Below are 20,547 nucleotides of genomic sequence, written 5' to 3'. Positions count from 1 at the left end.
TTTTTCAGCACACTGTCCCTGGTGCCCAATTCTATGGCCAATTTTCTTCAGATGTTGGTAACCAGAATATATTTAAGATTATAATTCCTTACATGTGGCCAAGAGCATGGGAGATTTATGAGTTAGTATGTAATATCTATCAGAAAATACCTTTCCCCATAATTATTACAAAACTCCATGTTACTTTTGTTTTCCAACTCCGAACCTGGAAAGGATTTTTATCTCCGGCATGATGTTTGCCTTCTAACAAAAATGTACACTTGTAATGCTCCATGCAAAGAGGCTACACTTACCTTCCACTGAAAAATTAATCTACAACACTGCAGACTTCACTACCTTCTATCAGCCAGCCTGGCAATACCACTAATAATACCACTATTATATACCATAATAAAAATGCACATGTACTATATTATACTTTTCATAGGACACAATTACAATCCTGTAACTACAAATCATATCCCACTCTACTAAAAAAAATTATTCCCAAAAGCATTTAAATAAAAAACATAAAACAAAAAGAACAGTATAATAAATGTTTATATGGAATGGCATTATAATGTTTATACAGAACAAACGTTTAAAGACAATGCTATTCTGACAAGAAATATGTTTTAGTTATCAGACTGTACCGTGAAACTGCTGAAGTTGCTGCCCCTGAATAAGAGACTATGCCGGCTTTTATGTGGAAGGAAGGCTTACTATGCATTGTATAATGTTTAATATTACCTAAAATACTGTTATTATTCATGTACATGCATTACTTTTCAATTTGAAAAACAAAACCAGTGAAGAGCATATCACAATGTGGGCAGAATAACGATACACAAATCTAGACCATATCTTTATATTCAAAATAATACAAAGAATTAAGGTAATTCATTTTTAATCAGGTATTCTCAAATGACTATTTCTATCTGTATGTATAAGAAATAAAAAAATACCATTTCAACCCCTGATAATTCTTAATAATTCTTATAAGAAATCAAAAAAATACCATTTCTACCCCAGATAATTCTTAAATTCTTAACTTAAAAAACAAACAGAACCACTACCACCAGAATTCGGAAATCTAGCACTACTATTCTTAAAGCAATATTTTAAAAATAACTTCAAGGTTAAATAAAGCAAGACATTCATTTCAAAATAATTTTAATAAAACAATAGTTTCCTTTTAAAACTTTCAAAAACTTGGTTTATAGTCACCACTTTAGCATTTTACAATATCTGGACATTACATTGCTTTATCTTTTACAACAAATATGTCACCAACAAAAGAACAGTTTGACAATGAACTGATTATTTACTAAACTGTCTTTTATTACATGCTAGTCAAATTTTATGAGACACACAAGTCACAAAAGATTGGAACTAAATAGCTATTATTTCACCGAAGTTCAAATAAGAGTGTAATTCAAGAATTTTCTTGGGCTATGGCTTTATATATTTTTCTAAAATAAATACTGAATGCATGCAATTTATATTTTTATCAGAATAATTCATTTGTAACCAAACAAAACACAATTCCAATAAGAAAGCCAAACAGAGCTGCTTTCAGTCTTTTGCTAACCCTCTATCTTAAAAAAAATCTATCATACACATCTAATCTTACTTTACCTTCCCATGTTCTCACCAAATTAAAGAATCAGGACATTTAGTACAGTAATTTTTTTTGTTGGTCTCTGTACCAAATACAAGTCCACTCCCTCTTAGCAAGGGTTCCCTCAAGGGATCCAATTCTGAAGTGCTAAAACCCAACCAGTCTTCTAAGCTCAACGCCATCATAATCCGTTGGAAAATCAGTTCCAGCTACATATAAATTCAACTGCACCACAGAAGAGTGAAGAATCAACTCTCCATTCCCTGCCCCCTCTCCCATAACAATCCTATCTAGCTCTACAATTCTCCACTTAGGAAAACTCACCAACTTCTGCGAAATCAAAGGCATATATAAATATGCCACCTGCCCTATTCTGTAACTGCATGGCCTGAGACAAACATATACCAGGCCAAGAGCCAGAAGGACAGCTTAATCGCACCCTGTACTGACTGTCACCGAATAATCCTACTAAATCTTCTGTCTCAAGTTCTCATACAACAAACGGCATTATCATTAAATACGTACATCTTAACATGAAGTGGGGAAAACATCATCTTTGGAAATACACAGGTCCTTAATTATGCAATTAAGTTTATCCACTAACACTTTCAGTAAGGGTATCATTTTGTGATTGTGAATGACACTCAAAAGAATAATTAAATGAGGCATACAGTAGCTACACATTATCCTCAAGCAAATATGGACAATCTGAGAATTTCCTTTGCCTATTCTTATAATTACTTTACAATATAGAAAGATCTTATAGCAACAATGGGCATTTCACATAAATAATAAATGCTTTACTCCCTTCATCTTTCCATACTATTTTTTACCCTACTTCATCAGTAAAACAAAGTTTCAGGAGCTACAGCAAGCCCATTTTCTTCCTTAAATATTTAATCCCTTTGACTATTAAATTTTCTAACAACAAAAACTGCTACTTCTCCTTCTGGCACATCACAAAACCACTGACCCCAGTCTTATAGACAACACAGTGCAAGCAACCACAAATCCTTTGAAATACAGGAGTGACCTTACCTGAATGTTTTCCCAAGCCTTGCCTCCAAATAGTAAAGGTTGGCTTTACTGGAAATCCAATTTAGGTGAAAGCTTCTGTATCCCATTACTACTCTATAATCCAGTTAGCTTTCTCCAAGAGATTAAGTTTAAAAAAAAAAAGTTTACCAAAATCAAATCAGATCCACAAAAATAGAATACCAATAAAAGGCAGTGTAACCAAACTAAAAAAAGAAGTATCACTGAAGCCAACATACCACACATACCTGCCAAACATTCTTGTTACAAAATGATATTGTCATTTATGATTAGCATTGCCAAAACCCTTAAGCATTTATGGACACTAGGTGAACTACTAGCCGAACTATATTTGTAGTGAACAAACATTGGAAAACTGAGCTAATATTTCTGAACGAGCTTCTTTCAATAATTAAATAATAAATATATAATAATAAATATTTGCTGAGCATCTGTGCTAGGGCTCAACAATGCAGTGAGCAAAACCATGGCCCATGCTTTCATGGGGCTTCATGCAGTAGGTAAACAGACACTACTGTTGTCCCTCAATACCCGGAGGGGGAATGGTTCCAGGACCTCCCGTGGTTACCAAAATCCACAGATGCTCTGATATAAATCCAGAGTCTCTGATATAAAATGGCATCATATTTGCATGTAACTTATAAACATCCCATATACTTTAAATCACCTCTAAATTAATTATAATACCCAGTACCATGTAAGTGCTATGTACATTGTTGCACTGTTTTTAAAATTTGTATTTTTTAATTGTTGTATTGTTATTTTTTATTTATGATATTTTTGATCCTCAGTTGAATCCAAGGATGTGGAACCCACAAATCTGGAGGGCTAACTGTACTTAAATAATCTAAGGAATGAAAAATTACAGCTGAGAAGGGAGCCAAATGGGGAAAAAAATCATATACAACATGCATAGGGAGAAAATAGCACAAGAAAGCCAACCTGGTCTAGGCTGAAGTACGATTAGGAGGTGATCAGGCAAAGAGAGAGCACCCAGGCAGAGAAGCAGTGTGTGCAAGGAACAAGGCAGAAGGAAAGCCGGCCTGTGAGTGCAGCTCTACCAGAAGAGCTATGGAGGTGGTGATGAGACTGCCCCGGACCCTAGCGCCCACTTTCAAATGGGGATGATGGTATGATGCAGGATCACAGGACCGGGACACTTTCTTTGCACAACAGTGATCTAAAACAGAATGAGAAGCAAGTGAATTTTGTCTCAAGAGTCTCAGAGTAACATGGGGCTACAAAGTGCAGAGGAATTTGCTCTCTGGGCCACAGACTGATTTTTAACATCTACCAAATCCCAAGAAACTGTGGACTTTGCACCACTGGGTCTGGGTAGGTGGATACTTTCATAAATCACCTGCTGCACATAGAAAAGCTACATATAATAATCCTTAACAAATATAATGGTTTGCAGATAATACAATTGTGTATATAATTCATTAGCATTAATAAGCAAGTTCAGCAAGATTACAGGATACAAGATCAACATACAAAAATCATTTGTTATTTTTCCCTTTATAGTGTGAAAATGAAATTTAAAAAACAATTTACAATTGAATAATAAAAAAATACTCACAAGCCTGGGCAACACAGCAAAACCCCACCTGTACAAATATCAGCCAGGCATCATGATGCATGCCTATAGTCCCAGTTACTCAGGAGGCTGAAGTTGAGAAGATCGCTTGAGCCCAAGAGGTCGAGGCTGCCGAGAGCCATGATTACACCCCTGCACTTCAGCCTGGGCAACAGGGTGAGACCCAGTCTCAAAAAAAAAAAAAAAAAAAAAAAAAATGTACTTAGAATAAACTTAATAATCTTTTACTCTGGAAACTATAAAACAGCATTGAAAGAAATTAAAAAAAAAAAACCTTTAATAAATAAATCCAGGCCAAACACAGTGGCTCATGCCTGTAATCCCAGCACTTTTGGATACCAAAGCGGGAGGATCACTTGAGCCCAGGAGAGTTTGAGGACAGCCTGGGCAACATAGTGGTACCCTGCCCTACAAAAAAATTTAAAAATTAGCCAGGTGTGGTGATGTGTACCTGTTGTTCTAGCTACTTGGGAGGCTGAGGCAGGAGGATCACTTGAACTCAGAGGTCAAGGCTGCAGTGGGCCATGATCATGCCACAGACCTTAGCCTGGGTGACAGAGCACGACCCTATCTCTAGAAATAATAATTTTTAAACATCAGAAAACTTAACTTTGTTTTTTGTTTCTGTTTTAAGAGACAAGGTCTTCCTCTGTTGCCCAGGCTGGAGTGCAGTGGTGCAATCATAGTTCAAGGTAACTTTGAACTTCTAAGCTCAAGCCATCCTCCTGCCTCGGCCTCCCAAAGTGCTGAGATTCAGGTGTTAGCCACCCTGTGCTGCCTCTACTTTCTTTTTAAAGGGTACAATGCCAGGTACAAGTAGACAATAGTTGGAGGAAATACTGATTACTCAAAAAAAGAGAGGACGGAAGAAAATACTTCACAAGGGCTTTACATATATGTGCTTTAAAATTCCATCATTCTCCTTGCAATTCTATCAGTTTAAAAAATAATAATAAAATAAAATTCCCTCATGCTGACTTCTACCACTGTGTTCCTCCATTTTGGAAGAAACCTAGACAAAGCTGGTCAAATCAGCACTTAATAGCTAAGAAGTGTGGATCATCAAGGCAGGCAGTCCACACTACCAAAGGGCTGCCTACCTCAGACACGCCCTGGGCTATCTCAACATCTATGTCATTGGCCTAACACCACAATATCACATGTTCTTTCTGAAATCCTGACTTCTCCCCTCAAGCAATAAACAGGTTCATCTAAGCTTAAAGTATAAAACAACATTCCCTTGGCACAAACCCCCATTCCCTTGAGCTGTCAGTTGTTGCTCTTCAAAATATCTATACAGTTCAGTTGACCCTTGAATGACACAGGTTTGAACTGCACAGGTCCACTTATACTTTCACTAAAAGTTACACCAAGTGTGCCTTCCTTTCCTTACCTCCCCTTCACCTCCTCCACTTCTGCCTCTGCTACCACTGAGACAGCAAGACCAACCCCTCCTCTTCCTCCTCCTCCTGAGCCTACTCAACTAGAAGACGAAGATGAAGACCTTTATGATTGATCCACTTAATCAACACTAAATATCATTTATCTTCCTTATGATTGTCTTGACAACATTTTCTTTTTTTTTTTTTTTTTTTTTTTGAGACGGAGTCTCGCTCTTTCACCCAGGCTGGAGTGCAGTGGCGAGATCTCGGCTCACTACAGGTTCCGCCCCCTGGGGTTCACGCCATTCTCCTGCCTCAGCCTCCCGCACAGCTGGGACTACAGGCGCCTGCCACCTCGCCCGGCTAATTTTTTGTATTTTTAGTGGAGATGGGGTTTCACCGTGTTAGCCAGGATGGTCTCGATCTCCTGACCTCGTGATCCGCCCGCCTCGGCCTCCCAAAGTGCTGGGATTACAGGCGTGAGCCACCGCGCCTGGCCAACGACATTTTCTTTTCTCTAGCTTACTTTAAGAATATATTATAGTACATATAAAATATAAAGTAAGTACCAACTGACTGTTTATGTTATCAGTAAGTCTTCCAGGCAACAGTAAGCTATTAGTAAAATGTTCTGGGGAGTAAAAAGTTATATTGGAATTTTTGACTGCATGGGGGTTGGTGTCTCTAACCCCCACATTATTCAAGGGTCGATGTACTTCACTCTATACTTCATCAATTACTAATTACTACCTGATCACTGAGATACGGCTTTTGCCCGTCACATAAACAGACTTCCATATGACCAACTATGTTCTAACTGATATTCAGTGTAGATCAAAAACAATCTACATCTTACTCATCGGTAACAGACAATGTTGACTACCTGATTCCTTGAAACATCATCTATCTTTGCTTTCCAAACACTCCTTACCTTGTTCTCCCATCCACTTGTCTTAAATGGCTTTCTTATTTTCTTTTGCTTCTTCCTGCTTTTTCACTACTGATGCACCTAAAGGTCCTGACATGGATCCTCTGCTTCTCCTTGGACCACCTCTCCTATTTCCTCAACTTCAATGGCCCCACTCTCCCACAACTTTATCTCCACCCCTAATCTCCCTCTATAATTCTGCTAATGGTGCAGCTGACCTGTGTGAAGTGGGTTTCTAAACCGTGGCATGATGGGTATTTTTAAAGGCTTCATTAAGACCTAATTCACACACCACACAATTTACCCACTGAGTGTACAGCTCAATAGTTTTAGCATATTCACAGATTTGTGCAACCACGACCATGATCTAATCTTAGAACATTTCCATTGTACCAGAAAGACTCCATATGCTTTAGCAGTCACCTCCTACTTTCTTCCAATCACTCCGGTTAGGTAACCACTAACATTTCTGTCTTTATAGATTTGCCCATCCTGGACATTTCATAAATATGTTATCATATAATTGGTGGTCTTTTGTGAATGGCTTTTTTCACTCAGTATGTTTTCAAAGTTTACACACGTTGTAGCATGTATCAGTAATTCATGCCTTTTTATGACAAGTATATTCCTATTATATGGGTATATCACATTTTATTTATCCATTCATCAGTTGATGGACATTTGGGTTGTTTCTACTCATATAGTATTATGAATAGCCTATTCATATAGTACTGCTCTGAACATTCATGTACAAGTTTTTGTGTGGATGACTATTGATACTTTGGGCCCAATAATTGCTTGTGTGGGGCTGTCCCGTGCTTTGTAGGATGTTTAGGATGTTTAGCAGCATCCCTAGCCTCAACCCAATAGATGGCAGTAGCATTTCCCGAGTTGTGACAATCAAAATTGTCTCAAGACACCAGCAAATGTCCCAAGTATACAAAATTGTTCCTAGTTGAGAATCAATATTAAAGAGTTATGATTTGTTTTCTTTCTTCTTTTTTTTTTCTTTTTTAGAGAGAGACTCTCACTCTATCCCTCAGGCTAGAGCTAGAGTGAAATGGCACAATCTCAGCTCACTGCGACCTCTGACTTCCGGGCTCAAGCAATTCTCCTGCCTCAGCCTCCCAAATAATTGGGTCTACAGGTGTGTGCCATCATGCCTGGCTAATTTTTTGTAAGAGATGGTGTGTAGTAGTCCATTCTCAGGCTGTTGATAAACACATACCTGAGATTGAGCAATTTACAAAACAAAGAGATTTAATTGGACTTACAGTTCCACGTGGCTGGGGACACATGGAACAATCATGGCAGAAGGCAAGGAAGAGCAAGTCCCGTCTTACATGGATGGCAGCAGGCAAAGAGAGAATGAGGAAGATGCAAAAGTGGAAACCCCTGATAAAACCATCAGATCTTGTGAGACTTATTCACTACCACGAGAACAGTACGGAGGAAACTCCCCCCTTGACTCAATTATCTCCCACCAGGTCCCTCCCACAACACACAGGAATTATGGGAGTACAATTCAAGATGAGATTTGGGTGGGGACACTGAGTCAAACCACATCATGAGGTTTTGCCATGTTGCCCAGACTAGTCTCAAACTCCTGAGCTCAAGCCATCCACGGGCCTTGGCCTCCCAAAGTACTGGGATTACAAGCGTGAGCCACTGCGCCCAGCCAAGTTATGATTTCATTAGTGGAACTTTGTATGAGCGTAAATCTTGACCTAAGAACACTGTAATACAAGTTATTAACTATGATAGCATTAATGTCCTTAAATATTAATATCTAAATATTTGCTCTGTATTATTTTGTCAGTATCTCTCTATGCACATCCTACAGCCACTGCTCAGTCAGCTTCAGCTGGTGTTCCCAATATTTTATAGTCACAATTAATACAGTACTTTCTATAAGAAATTACATTTTGGGGCCGGGCACAGTGGCTCACGCCTGTAATCCCAGCACTTTGGGAGGCAGAGATGGGTGGATCACGAGGTCAGGAGATCAAGACCATCCTGGCTAACATGGTGAAACCCCGTTTCTACTAAAAATACAAAAAAATTAGCCGGGCGTGGTGGCGGGCACCTGTGGTCCCAGCTACTCAGGAGGCTGAGGCAGGAGAACGGCGTGAACCCGGGAGGTGGAGCTTGTAGTGAGCCGAGATCACGGCACTGCACTCCAGCCTGGGCAATACAGCAAGACTCCGTCTCAAAAAAAAGAAATTACATTTTGGTCTTGTTCTGTTGCCCAGGCTGGAGTGCAGTGGTGTGATGATAGATCACTGCAGCTTCAAACCCCTGGCCTCAAGCAATCTTCCCACCCCGGCCTCCCAAAGAGAAATGAAACCCTAAGTCCACACAAAAATTATAAATGAATGCTCATAGCAGCACTGTTAATAATAGTCAAAAAGTGGAAACAACCCAACTGTCCATCAACTGATAAATGGATTAAAAAAGTGGTATATCCATACATTATGGCAATAAAAAGGAATGAAGAACTGATTGATGCTGCATGCTACAAAATGGATGAATCTTGAAAACATTATGCTAAGTGAAAGAAGCAAGGATGGGTGCAGTGGATGACACCTGTAATCCCAGCACTTTGGGAGGTCGACGTGGGCAGATCACTTGAGGACAGGAATTCGAGACCAGCCTGGGCAACATGGCAAAACTCCATCTCTACTAAAAAATACAAAACTAGCAGGGCGTAGTGGTGTGTGCCTATAGTCCCAGCTACTCAGGAAGCTGAGGCAGGAGAATCGCCTGCACCCAGGAGGCAGGGGCTGCAGTGAGCCGAGATCGTGCCACTGCACTCCACCTTGGGAAAGAGTGAAACTCCGTCTCAAAAAAGAAGCCAATCACAAAGGACTACATATTATATGATGCCATTTATACGACACGTCTAGAGTAGGTAAATGCATAGACAGAAAGTGATTGCTAAGGACTGGAGAAGGTGGAAATGGAGACTAACAGCTAATTGACACAGCGTTTCTTTTTGGGATGATGAAAATGTTCTAAAACTACTGACAATTATTGCTGTACAACTCTATGAATATACTAAAAAACACTGAATTATACATTTTAAATGGGTATATATTATAGTGTGTGAATTACATCTCAATAAAACTATTATCGAGACTGGGCATGGTGGCTCACGCCTGTAATGCCAGCACTCTGGGAGGCTGAAGGAGGAGAATCACTTGAAGCCAGGAGTTCGAGGCCAGCCTAGCCAACACAGCAAGACTCCATCTCCACAAAAATTAAAACAAAAAAATTAGTCAGGGCCAGGTGTGGTGGCTCATGCCTGTAATCCCAACATTTTGGCAGGCCAAGACGGGTGGATCGACCTGAGGTCAGGAGTTCAAGACCAGCCTGGATAACATGATAAAACCCGTCTCTACTAAAAATACAAAAATAAGCTGGGTGTGGTGGTGCACACCTATAATCCCAGCTACTTGGATGGCTGAGGCATGAGAATCGCTTGAACCCAGGAGGCAGAGGTTGCAGTGAACCAAGATAGTGTCACTGCACTACAGCCTAGGCAACAGAGCAAGATTCTGTCTCAAAAATAAATAAATAAATAAAAATAAAATTATCTCAATATAAAATATAGATACAAAAAAGAAAGCAGATTAGAAAAAATTATGAATGGGGATTGTTACTGATAATTTAACACCGCTCATTTAACATGATACCATTCTAAATTATCAAAATATTTAACACTAAATACACAAATTTTCCATGATTTACTATTTGTCTATCCTAAGAGACAAATCACCTTTTATTTTATTTTATTTTATTTTATTTTGAGACAGCGTCTCTTCTGTTGCCCAGGGTGAGTGCAATGGCATGATCATGGCTCACTGTAGTAGCTTCAACCTCCCAGGCTCAAGCAATCTTCCTACCTCAGCCTCCCGAACAGCTGGGACTACAGGCACACACCACCACACCTAGCTAATATTTGTATTTTTTTTGTAGAGATAGGGTTGTGCTATGTTGCCCATGCTGGTCTCAAACTCCTAGACTCAAGCAATCCTCCCACGTCAACCTCCCAAAGTTCTGGGATTACAAGAGTGAGCCACCGCACCCAGCAGATAAACCATCTTTTAAAAGGCATCAATTCAACCCTTTTAAACTAAGTTAAATTTGATTATTTAGACTCTCTCCATGGTACAAGGCTGCATAATTATTCCATTCTTTCCTTACTGATTGAATGGTAGATCTCCAGGTAATTTCCAAAATTAGAAATTAGTCAGAATAGAGTTCCTTGAAATTGACTTCCCTAATGAGTGCTAAATCTGTAGCTTAGTTTAATCTCACTGCCAAGTTCTTTCTCCCACACTTAAAGCTAATCCACTCAAAGAATACTTAGCTGTAGTGCAGTCAGCCAACAAATGGCACTATATGAAAAGGTCATACAAGAACTCACTCGTAAGCCATGAAGCAAAATATCCTCAAGTCAAAAACCAAGATATACTTTCTTTAAACAAGGAATTATTTCCTTTGGCAACACTGCAGTATTGCTTATCACTTTCAGATGACAGGTTTTCCAAAGCTTTATCTAAGTACTTTATAAAATATTTTGTGTGTGTGTATCTTTTATTCAAGCTTTGTTTCCAAACTCCCAGAGAACTATTTCTTTTTATGAAAGTCACTCTCTATCAACTATATTTTCCCTTAAAACAGACACTTTAAAATATATGCAGTGTAACTTTTGTTAATTTTTCCGTACATATATAATTAATATTTTGATAGCTCCATATGGACTGATAATTTTAAAATATGTCTCAAGGTTTTTCAATATCTTTTCTTTCCCCACTGAAAACACTGGAGCAAGAAGCTGAATCCAATCTCTCTCCCCAGCTGCAAGATCCTGTTGTGGTGGTCCCCACATCTATCACCATTTGGCTCCCCTGAATAAAGTCTGCCTTACCAACTTTATTTAAAAAAACAAACAAACAAAAAACCTGGAACAAAAATATTGAAACACTCAAAGGGGAAATTTTTTAAAAAGCAAACCTAAGCAAGTAGGTACCTCTTGACAACCAAAAAGAATTAGTTAATATATTAAAGATAAAAAGTTGGTTATTGGAAGAAAGATGATTACAGAATAAGAATAAAAGGAAACAGTGACTGACCTTACTGTAAGCTTTGCCCGATAATGCAGCAGCTCACAGTGACTGCTTTTGGGAAAGAAATTTGGAGAGCTCACGAGTCAGACTCACTTTACCTGACAGAGCCCTTCACAGTTAATATTCTACTACGTGAATAGACTAAGTTTAAATGGAAGAAGGAGTTACACCCCACCACACTCCTTTAAATGTCATAATTTTACCAGCCACAAATAATTAGCGAGTTTCTATGTATGTAAATGTAGCTCCTCTTGGCTCTTGTTACAATAAAAATGAGTCCCATCCTAGATCTCTGATCTGATTTCACATCTATTTCCTGTCTGCTTATCATCAGTCTTTTTCTCCTGAACAGACTCTCAGATTAAAAACATCTAGAACAGGTCGCATTAAATTTCCTGTACCACACAGAGGCGTATTAGATCAACAAAGAAGAGTACAAAAGACAGCTATTTATATAATTAACTATTTAATTCACGGAGGCTATTAAGAGCTCAATAAATAGTAACTAACTCCTGACTATTTTAAATGTATTGTTTCATTTAATTCACACAACAATCCATACCCCCATTTTACATTTGGAAAAGTTGAGACTCAGAAAGGTTCAGGTGATTTGCCTAAGATCAGCAGAGGCTTGAATCCAGATCTATCGGACTTTACACAACAAATGGGTAGCCACTGTCTATTATTATTAACAGGCAGCAGATGTCCTAGCATAGTAAATGAGACAGCAGTTCCTTAAAGTTTATGAAATACAAATTTCTCTACTTTAAGTAACTAATTTAAAAAGCAGATATATGCACTGATAATACAACCCACTTAAACTTTTGAATAATTTCCTAAAAACAAAATTCTCATTTTTTTATATTGGTAAAGGCCCTTGAAGAATAAACATATTACTAACTTATTACCTACACTTGAACAACATCACCATCCATGAAGATTAAATTAGAGCACTCCAAACTAGCTTTCAGTCAGTCAAAAAAATCAAACATAATTACTTGTCCAAGGAAAAAATGATTCAGTTTCTTAAAAGGTACTTTCTACCTGTTTCCTTTTCCTTCCCAAAGAATATTGCTAATCCTAAATTAGCAACAGCTCAGTCATCTACCACGTTTCTACGTATTCAAACTTCTTCTACAAAGGAGTAAATAAACTGTTAAATCTTCTAGTATTATCCTAGTATCACTGTCTTTTGGCATTATAAAGAAATTAAATTCTATTTCTTAAAAAAAAATCTTATTTTCTTTCAATATGTTTTATAAAAGCTGCAGAGGTGAAAGACTCCAAGCTGTAATTAAGTCACCTATGAAAATTACCACAGATAAACTATTCATTTGTTAAAAGGATATAATTTGGAGGAAGAAAGTTCCAGCTCAAGACTTGATTGGCGAGTGCAAGGTAACGCTGAAATACTGAAGACATCTGAGCATTGAGGTTTTCCCGCCTGCTGAACTCCTGCAGAACTTCAACAGTTAACATGAAGATCTGACGAAGGTCTTCTTCCTACAGTCAATAAATCACAAATATTTTATATGAAAAATTTATTCAAAATGTATCCCCTTTTAGAATCATGAAACAAAACAAACACCTTAAAATTTCCAATGGAAAACACCATTTCCTTAAGAACGTGTTCCATTTTTAGGCCTCTACTTGTAATTTACATCGCAGTATGCTTTCAAGTGATGCCAGTTGGAATACTTTTACTTGAATATAAATGCTACTTCCATAGAGAAGAGAGTCTTTGACAACTACTGCGGAGCCAGAGGAGTCAGTTGCTATAGTGCAGAGCCCTAGGATTTAAGCCAATGCCTTCACATAACTTTACTCCAGAGCCAAACAATACATACAAGACAAAGAGCCCGCACCATCTGCAATAACATTTGAAATACACGGCCTTCTGGCATTCTTCCAGACCTATTTTTAAGGCCAGCAGAGTCCCTTCAATTGAATTAGTTATATCTAAACACAATAAGTAATAAATAATAAACTAAAGATCTTTATAGAAGTATTGTTTTTAAGACTAGAATTAAACAAGTAATTTTAAACCATCAACTACATTCACCAAACCTATCAGTTTACTATATCCTTTGAAATCACAAAACAAATCCTGAAGTACAGGCTACCATTCAACTACATAAAATAAATATTCTCATGTCATTAGGAATAGATTGAGTAAAAAGTGAATGATCCAATAATTAAAACTCAAGAACAAAACTACCAATACCTGAAAAACTCTTTTGCAGTTACCATGGAATTCCATGCTCAATCCAATGTTGCTAGTTTTACTTGAACTTGAAAATTCACTCAATAGCGCAGTCAGAATAGAACAGGCCAGAGTTTGCTGTAATTATTTGATAAGAAATAATTGTGAGGCATTACTGTTTCAATGCTTTGTTTCAATGCATTTGTTCAAACATAATAGAACATTTTCTCCCTAACTTTAGATCTTCCACTATTATCTTTAGATCTTATAACAACTAGTCAGAAAATCAGATATGACAAAATAAATATTAGCTCTCCTTTCTAAGTGGTCTGGTCAGCGTTAATAGTACTTCCTCAAATGCAGTTATACAAATCCATCTAAGACTTGAACTCAGGACACACTGTTCCTACTCAACAGTGGAATTCAAACGATATTTTAAAATAATAAATGTTGAAGGTATTATTTTGTTTAATTCGCAGAACAATCTATATTCTCATTTTACATTTGAGAGAAGTGACTGGGAGTACTTATCTAAGGCCAGCTGAGATTTCAACCCATGTTTGTTTGACCCCCTGTTCTGTTTGTAAAATGCATTCCCAAATAGATGAAAAGCGAAATAGATTTTATAGTGTCCAAAATATTATAGCCAGGTAATACCCAAAAGTTTTTTAAATAGAAAAATGAAGATTTTTCTTCTCATTGGTTCTATCCAACAGGCTCCTAATATCAACTCATTGATTTTATTCCCAGACTATTTACAGTCAAGGTACCAAAGATGGAAAGAGGATACAAATTATTTTGGCAACTTTCCAGGAGTTAAACAGAAATATGCACACTACCTCTGAACAACCGAAAGATTAAAGTCAAGATGATACTATTTATGCAAGCTTATCCAACAGCTGAACACAGTCATACCCACCCACCAACTGCAACATCTCTGTTCAGAAATGCTTCTGATGTCAGTACCTTGACCTTACAGATACTTATCTTGGCAAATCTTAGCAAATAACTTAATGATACTAAATTCCTAAAAACTGGCATGAAATATCTGTTGAAGGTGAGAGGTGAGTGATGGTTCCATGAGTGACTAATAGACTATCTGTCCATTTTGTATATGTCTGAAATTTTTCTTTAAAAAATGTAAACATAGGCCAGACACAGTGGCTCATGCCTGTAATCCCAACACTTTGGGAGGCCGAGGCAGGCAATCACCTGACGTCAGGAGTTCGAGACCAGCCTGGCCAACTTCTCCACTAAAAATAGAGAAACCCTGTCTCTACTAAAAATACAAAAAAATCAGCTGGGCATGATGGCGGGCACCTGTAGTCTCAGCTACTTGGGACACCAAGGCAGGAGAATCGCTTGAACCTGGGAGGCGGAGGTTGCAGTGAGCCGAGATTGCGCCACTACACTCCAGCCTGGGCAACAGAGTAAGACTACGTCTCAAAGAAAAAAAAAGTAAACATAAAGTTAAATTCTTATTTGCCTCTTAATGTCAACTAAAACAAGCATGACTATATAGCTAATTATTTATGAAAGGCACAAAACTCCATACATTAAAGAAGGTTCTCAGACTTTTCCACACTTGGAAGTAAATGCAAATTCTCTAGCAAATCTAGGGGTATGATTATGATACAATATGGTATATATTGTTGCCTTCTGCAACAATAAAAGTTCTCTGAATGCTACTGGTTTGGCATAAACACACACACACATTTTGTAATTTTACTTCAAAATATACAGGACTTAATATAAAAATGTCCCTTCCTCCCAAAATCTTCAAGAAACCCATTTAACTGCCTTTGTATGGCCCCAGGCACTTGGAGACAAAGAAGCCAGGCACTAAGGCCTCTCACAGAAAGAAACAGTTGATTACATATTTCTGTCATTTTACTGTTTAAAGCGATCTCAAAAATTCAGAAAGTACAATCCCTTCTTTTTTTAGTTAACAAAATTGTTAATTTTCAAAAATTTTCTTTTAAAATGATTAACGATTATAGTGCCAGCAATTAACATTAGACAGACACATTTAAATAACATCAGGATCAACTATAAACATGATTTTTAAACACAGCTAGGCTTTGGTGGGGAAAGTAGATGTTAAATCAAATTAATGAGCTTCAGAGAAAAAATTTAATTCACAATGATCTAACGAAGAATCCCAAGATCCTAGGATCCTGAAAACAATTTTTCATTTAGACTTGGCTTTTCACTTATCCTTTCTAATACTCCAGTCAATAAAACATTATAAACACATCTAAATGTTTGAGAAAACATGTCTTACTAAAAAAGGAAATTAATTTCTGAATCTCAGATGAGATAACCTATTAAAAACAGAATTCACACCTAACATATAAAAACCTGCAAGCTGAAAGAACCTAGAAGCACTCATTAAACAAATTCTTATTCTTACAAATAAATAATCTATACTAATTTTTCACAAGTAATTTACAACTTTCCACAGACTGTGTTTTACTGCATTCACTACAAAATGGCTTATTTTAAAACTATCACCATATTCAAGTTTTCAGGAACATCTCTCTAATTAATGATCACAGCCATACGTACTCACAAAAGCTTTACTTTTTCACATGAAATAAACATTTCCCAAGATAACATGTGGTTTATGGTCAAGATGAGAAACAAATGAGTGAAGGAGAGGGGCACGGCAACGACAGGTGAAAGCCCTGCTAAAGCTACTCCTGCAACTACAAACTTCATCAGACAAAACAAGGAGCCCTGGTGGCATGGAACTGCTTTTTAGTTACAGCAATGAATATATCCCTCCAAAACAGCAAACTTCCACACTAATGAAGTACAAATTCACCCATAAAAACAAGTACATTCTTAATCGATGAGAATTTAGAACAAAATGCAATTATAGACTTAGCCCCCTGAACACACAAGAATCTTTCGTTTTTAAATAATTTTTTCATCGTACAAAAATATACTTCCATCTTAGAAAAACTAGAAATTGTAGAAAAGCACAAAGAAAATAAAATTGTCTACAATCCTACCATCCAGGAGTTATTACTGTAACGTTTATAGCGTTCCAATTTTTTGATGCACAGATATAAATTTTTATATACCATTGATATAAACCCATATAGTTTTACATTCTACTTTTCCACTTTATACCTTGAAATAAAAAGAAAAAAAATTTAAAAACAAGTGTGTTCTATTTAAATATACCACTTAAAGACTTAAGAAATACATAAAAATAAATTATCATACAGCATTGTTAGAGGTATTGCAAGAAATCAAATATTCTGGCTTTAACTGTACCTACAATTATCAGCTTCCAAAGAACTAAAATTCAATAGGATATTTTCATCATTAAAATATACCAAATAGTATAAGCTCTCCTTAATTGGAAATCCTGTAGGAATATGAGATTACTATCATAAATATTAATCATACTACACTGGTCTGGCTCAAAGGTGCCAAATGAATAGAGACTCCTGGGGAATGATGAATAATTAAACATTGATTATACATTAAGAGAGCAAAGTACTTCAACACATATCAACAAAGTATTTCTTCCTATTCATAGGGGAATTAAACATATCACTAAATGTCTAGGACTCACTTCTAAATATGTTTGCTCATTTTCAATATTTAATTATGGATTAAGTCCCCTTAAAATGAAGTTACTCTCACATTGTGTTATAATGAAGATAGCTAGGGAAGCAAGCCAAAAATAAAACTCCCAAGGGAGAACAGAGGACAGCTTCTTCCCAGGACAGAGAGAGGAAAGAAAAAAAATTAAAGCATCAAATCTGCCTAGAGGAGATCACCAGCTTTAGCTTTTCTTACCCTTGGAGAATGTTCTTATCTGCCTCCTTCAGACTGTTAGGTCTCAATGGGCATCCCGAGTGCATTACCCCCTAACTCACCCTCTACTGACCAGTATCTTCAAGTGCTGCCTCTCTGGCTTTTGTCAAAGTCAGAGCTAGATATTTTTCCATATCAGAGACAGTGGCTCTGATACTTAAGACAGCCGGAAACAAAAGCTGTAGTAACTAAAGTCAGTGAATTTGGATCAAAGTTGACTAACTAACTGATTGATAGAAGATTGCCATACTAAAATACACAGGAATTTACCCAGTATAAAATACCAATCTTAAGACTTCTAAGAGGTTAATACAACAATACTTCACTTATCTAAGATCATAATTAAGTTAATATGCTAATTTTATAAATGCAGCAAGCAAACATTTTTAATGAAACTTCCTATAAATTTTTCTTAAGGAATTATTTCTATGATAATTATTATATGGTATTATAGTTAAGTGACTACTTGGAAGCTACTAAAACATAAGGGGCCTTCCATCCATTGGCAATGTGGTGCCAGATCCCAGTGCTTGTTGATTTATGTCTGCTTCATAGCTTTTCTCAGTCATCCTTTGTTGTTGTCTATCATTCACTGCTGCTGGCAATTTAACTGCCACTAACAGGTAGTTCTAAATGGATCGTTTTCATTTGCTCACAAGTTAGAAACCAAGTAAAATTTATTAAAATTACATCTAAAATAAATGATAAATAAAAACACTCTACAGGACTCTTTCAGGAGTCCAATACAAGAATCCTGTTGTTTGAATCAGTTAGAAAATCTGGGCTCTAACAGTCCAAGATTTCCTTCTTCAAATAACTGTGGTCACAGCCCTTCATGTACCTTGACCTCAGCTTTCTCATCTGTAATGAGGGCTACCACCCTCTGCCATGCCTAATTTGCATAATTGTCCTAAGGCTCAAATTGCATAATGCTTAAAAATACCATGTAATTACACCAGGTTACAAGAAGGTAAAGTAGCAGCTGTATTTTTTATCATTATCATAAAAAATTACAACCACCTATTTCAGCTTTTTTTATTCTATTCCTTGATGATGATCTACATTCTGCAAAATTAAAATTACTAAATGTGTTACACCACTTAAAAAAGAGAGCTATAACTGAAGCTGTATCACTAAACCAATATAGTAGATGTTCAGTAAATGCTGTTTGGATTAATGAATCAATGTTTACTTCTATGCCCAGCACTATGTTAACATAACAGAAGTTGGAAAATAAATGATGTGTTCCCTATTTTTTGGTTGTTTATAAATTTCTACAAGAAAGTTTTTAATATGTCAAACAAGTAGAAGACAATGCAATGAGGTGTCAAGATTATAAAAAAAAAGTCTAATTGTCTTCTTTCATTGAAGTACTGAAAATTCACAAGTTAATTCGCTGGCTAACAATTTAAGTAACTCTTATCTTCACATTGAAATTCTTAGACCAGCATTCTCATTTATTTCTAGCAAAAGCCATTAATTTCAAGCTAGTGAAAAAATGCCCTTCAGAGATAGCTTGCCTTACTCACCAGCTTACTGTCACAAGCCCAAGATACTCAAACACTAACTCCAGCTGACAAAATAAAATACTCTTGTTCAGAGAGAGGATTGTCTCTTATAATAGCCTGGCTCTTACCCCAGGAGCTTTATTACCAAGAATAAACTTTATGAAAGGTTGCCATACATAAAGCAGACTTCCAGCTGCTCTTCTATGCAAACATCAATGAGACTTATGATAAGAGAGATTAACTTGGCTATCACATCCAGGGGCTGCCGTAGACAAGTGAATTTCTCACCCACTTCTCTTTAGTATGGCAAAGAGGAAGAACGGAGACTTAAATGCTAAATTAAACAGCTTTAAAAGTGATTTAACGTATGCCTACTGCTTTCAAAGGAAATAAGACTAATATGAATTATATATTTAAATATAGATTATAATTTTAGCTTAAAATAAAAAATTTTGCTACTTTCCTAGGAAGGCAAGTTTCCATATCCCTCCCAAATTAGTATTGACAGCAGGTCTGACACTACTGCAAACTGAGATGAAATAACCACGTAACCTTTATAATTATGGAAGGAAAACATCATAACTGCCCACAAGCTTGAAATAACATTATTTAATAATCATACAGGCATAAATTAACTAAGAATACATCATTTTTTATACAAATTAGATATAATCTTTCCATAAAACTATCTGTAGAGAACCAAGTCTTTTTCTGAAAGCATTTAAAGAAAGCCTAATGTGTTGGTTACCTGTATTTTTAAAAAATACACACAAATTGGCAGAGTGTGGTGGCTCACACCTGTAATCCCAGCACTTTGGGAGGCTGAAATGGGCAGATCACTTGAGGTCAGGAGTTCGAAACCAGCCTGGCCAACATGGCAAAACCCCATGTCTACTAAAAATATAAAAATGAGCCGGGCATAGTGGCATGCGCCTGTAGTCCCAGCTACTCGGGTGGCTAAGGCATGAGAATCACTTAAACCCAGGAGGCCGAGGTTGTAGTGAGCTGAGATCATGCCAATGCACTCCAGCCTGGGCGACAGAGCAAGACTCTGTCTCAAAAAAAAAAAAAACACACAAATGATTAGTTTTCACTCATAGCATAAATATTTTCTTCTGCTTTTCCATACTTGAAATATTGTTTGAGAGAAAAACACATGATTTATTATAGTTCACTTCCTAAGATTCTATGAAGAAAGCAGTGAGAGACTACTAGGGAGAGAGCACAAATACTTGCTGAATAGAAGTGAATATTATCACATTTATTTTACATATTAGTGAACTAATGCCTAGAGAAGTTAATTTAAG

At 36.8% G+C, this 20,547-nt stretch overlaps 1 protein-coding gene across 6 annotated transcripts in view; it reads right to left on the bottom strand.

The window, feature by feature from the left end:
* Window positions 1–20,547, bottom strand: part of XPO4 (exportin 4) — a 126,449-nt gene that overhangs the window by 51,728 nt on the left and 54,174 nt on the right. For all 6 annotated transcript variants that reach the window (XM_055245025.2, XM_055245028.2, XM_055245026.2 and 3 more), the window contains 2 exons: window positions 13,920–14,036; window positions 13,045–13,198 (listed from right to left, as the gene is read on the bottom strand). In XM_055245025.2, the coding sequence (XP_055101000.2) occupies window positions 13,045–13,198; window positions 13,920–14,036 (271 nt within the window). The remainder of the gene's footprint in view (window positions 1–13,044; window positions 13,199–13,919; window positions 14,037–20,547) is intronic.

The sequence above is a fragment of the Symphalangus syndactylus genome, chromosome 15 (genome assembly GCF_028878055.3).
Source record: "Symphalangus syndactylus isolate Jambi chromosome 15, NHGRI_mSymSyn1-v2.1_pri, whole genome shotgun sequence".
Classification (NCBI taxonomy): Eukaryota; Metazoa; Chordata; class Mammalia; order Primates; family Hylobatidae; genus Symphalangus; species Symphalangus syndactylus.
This window is presented reverse-complemented; position numbering and strand designations above follow the sequence as displayed.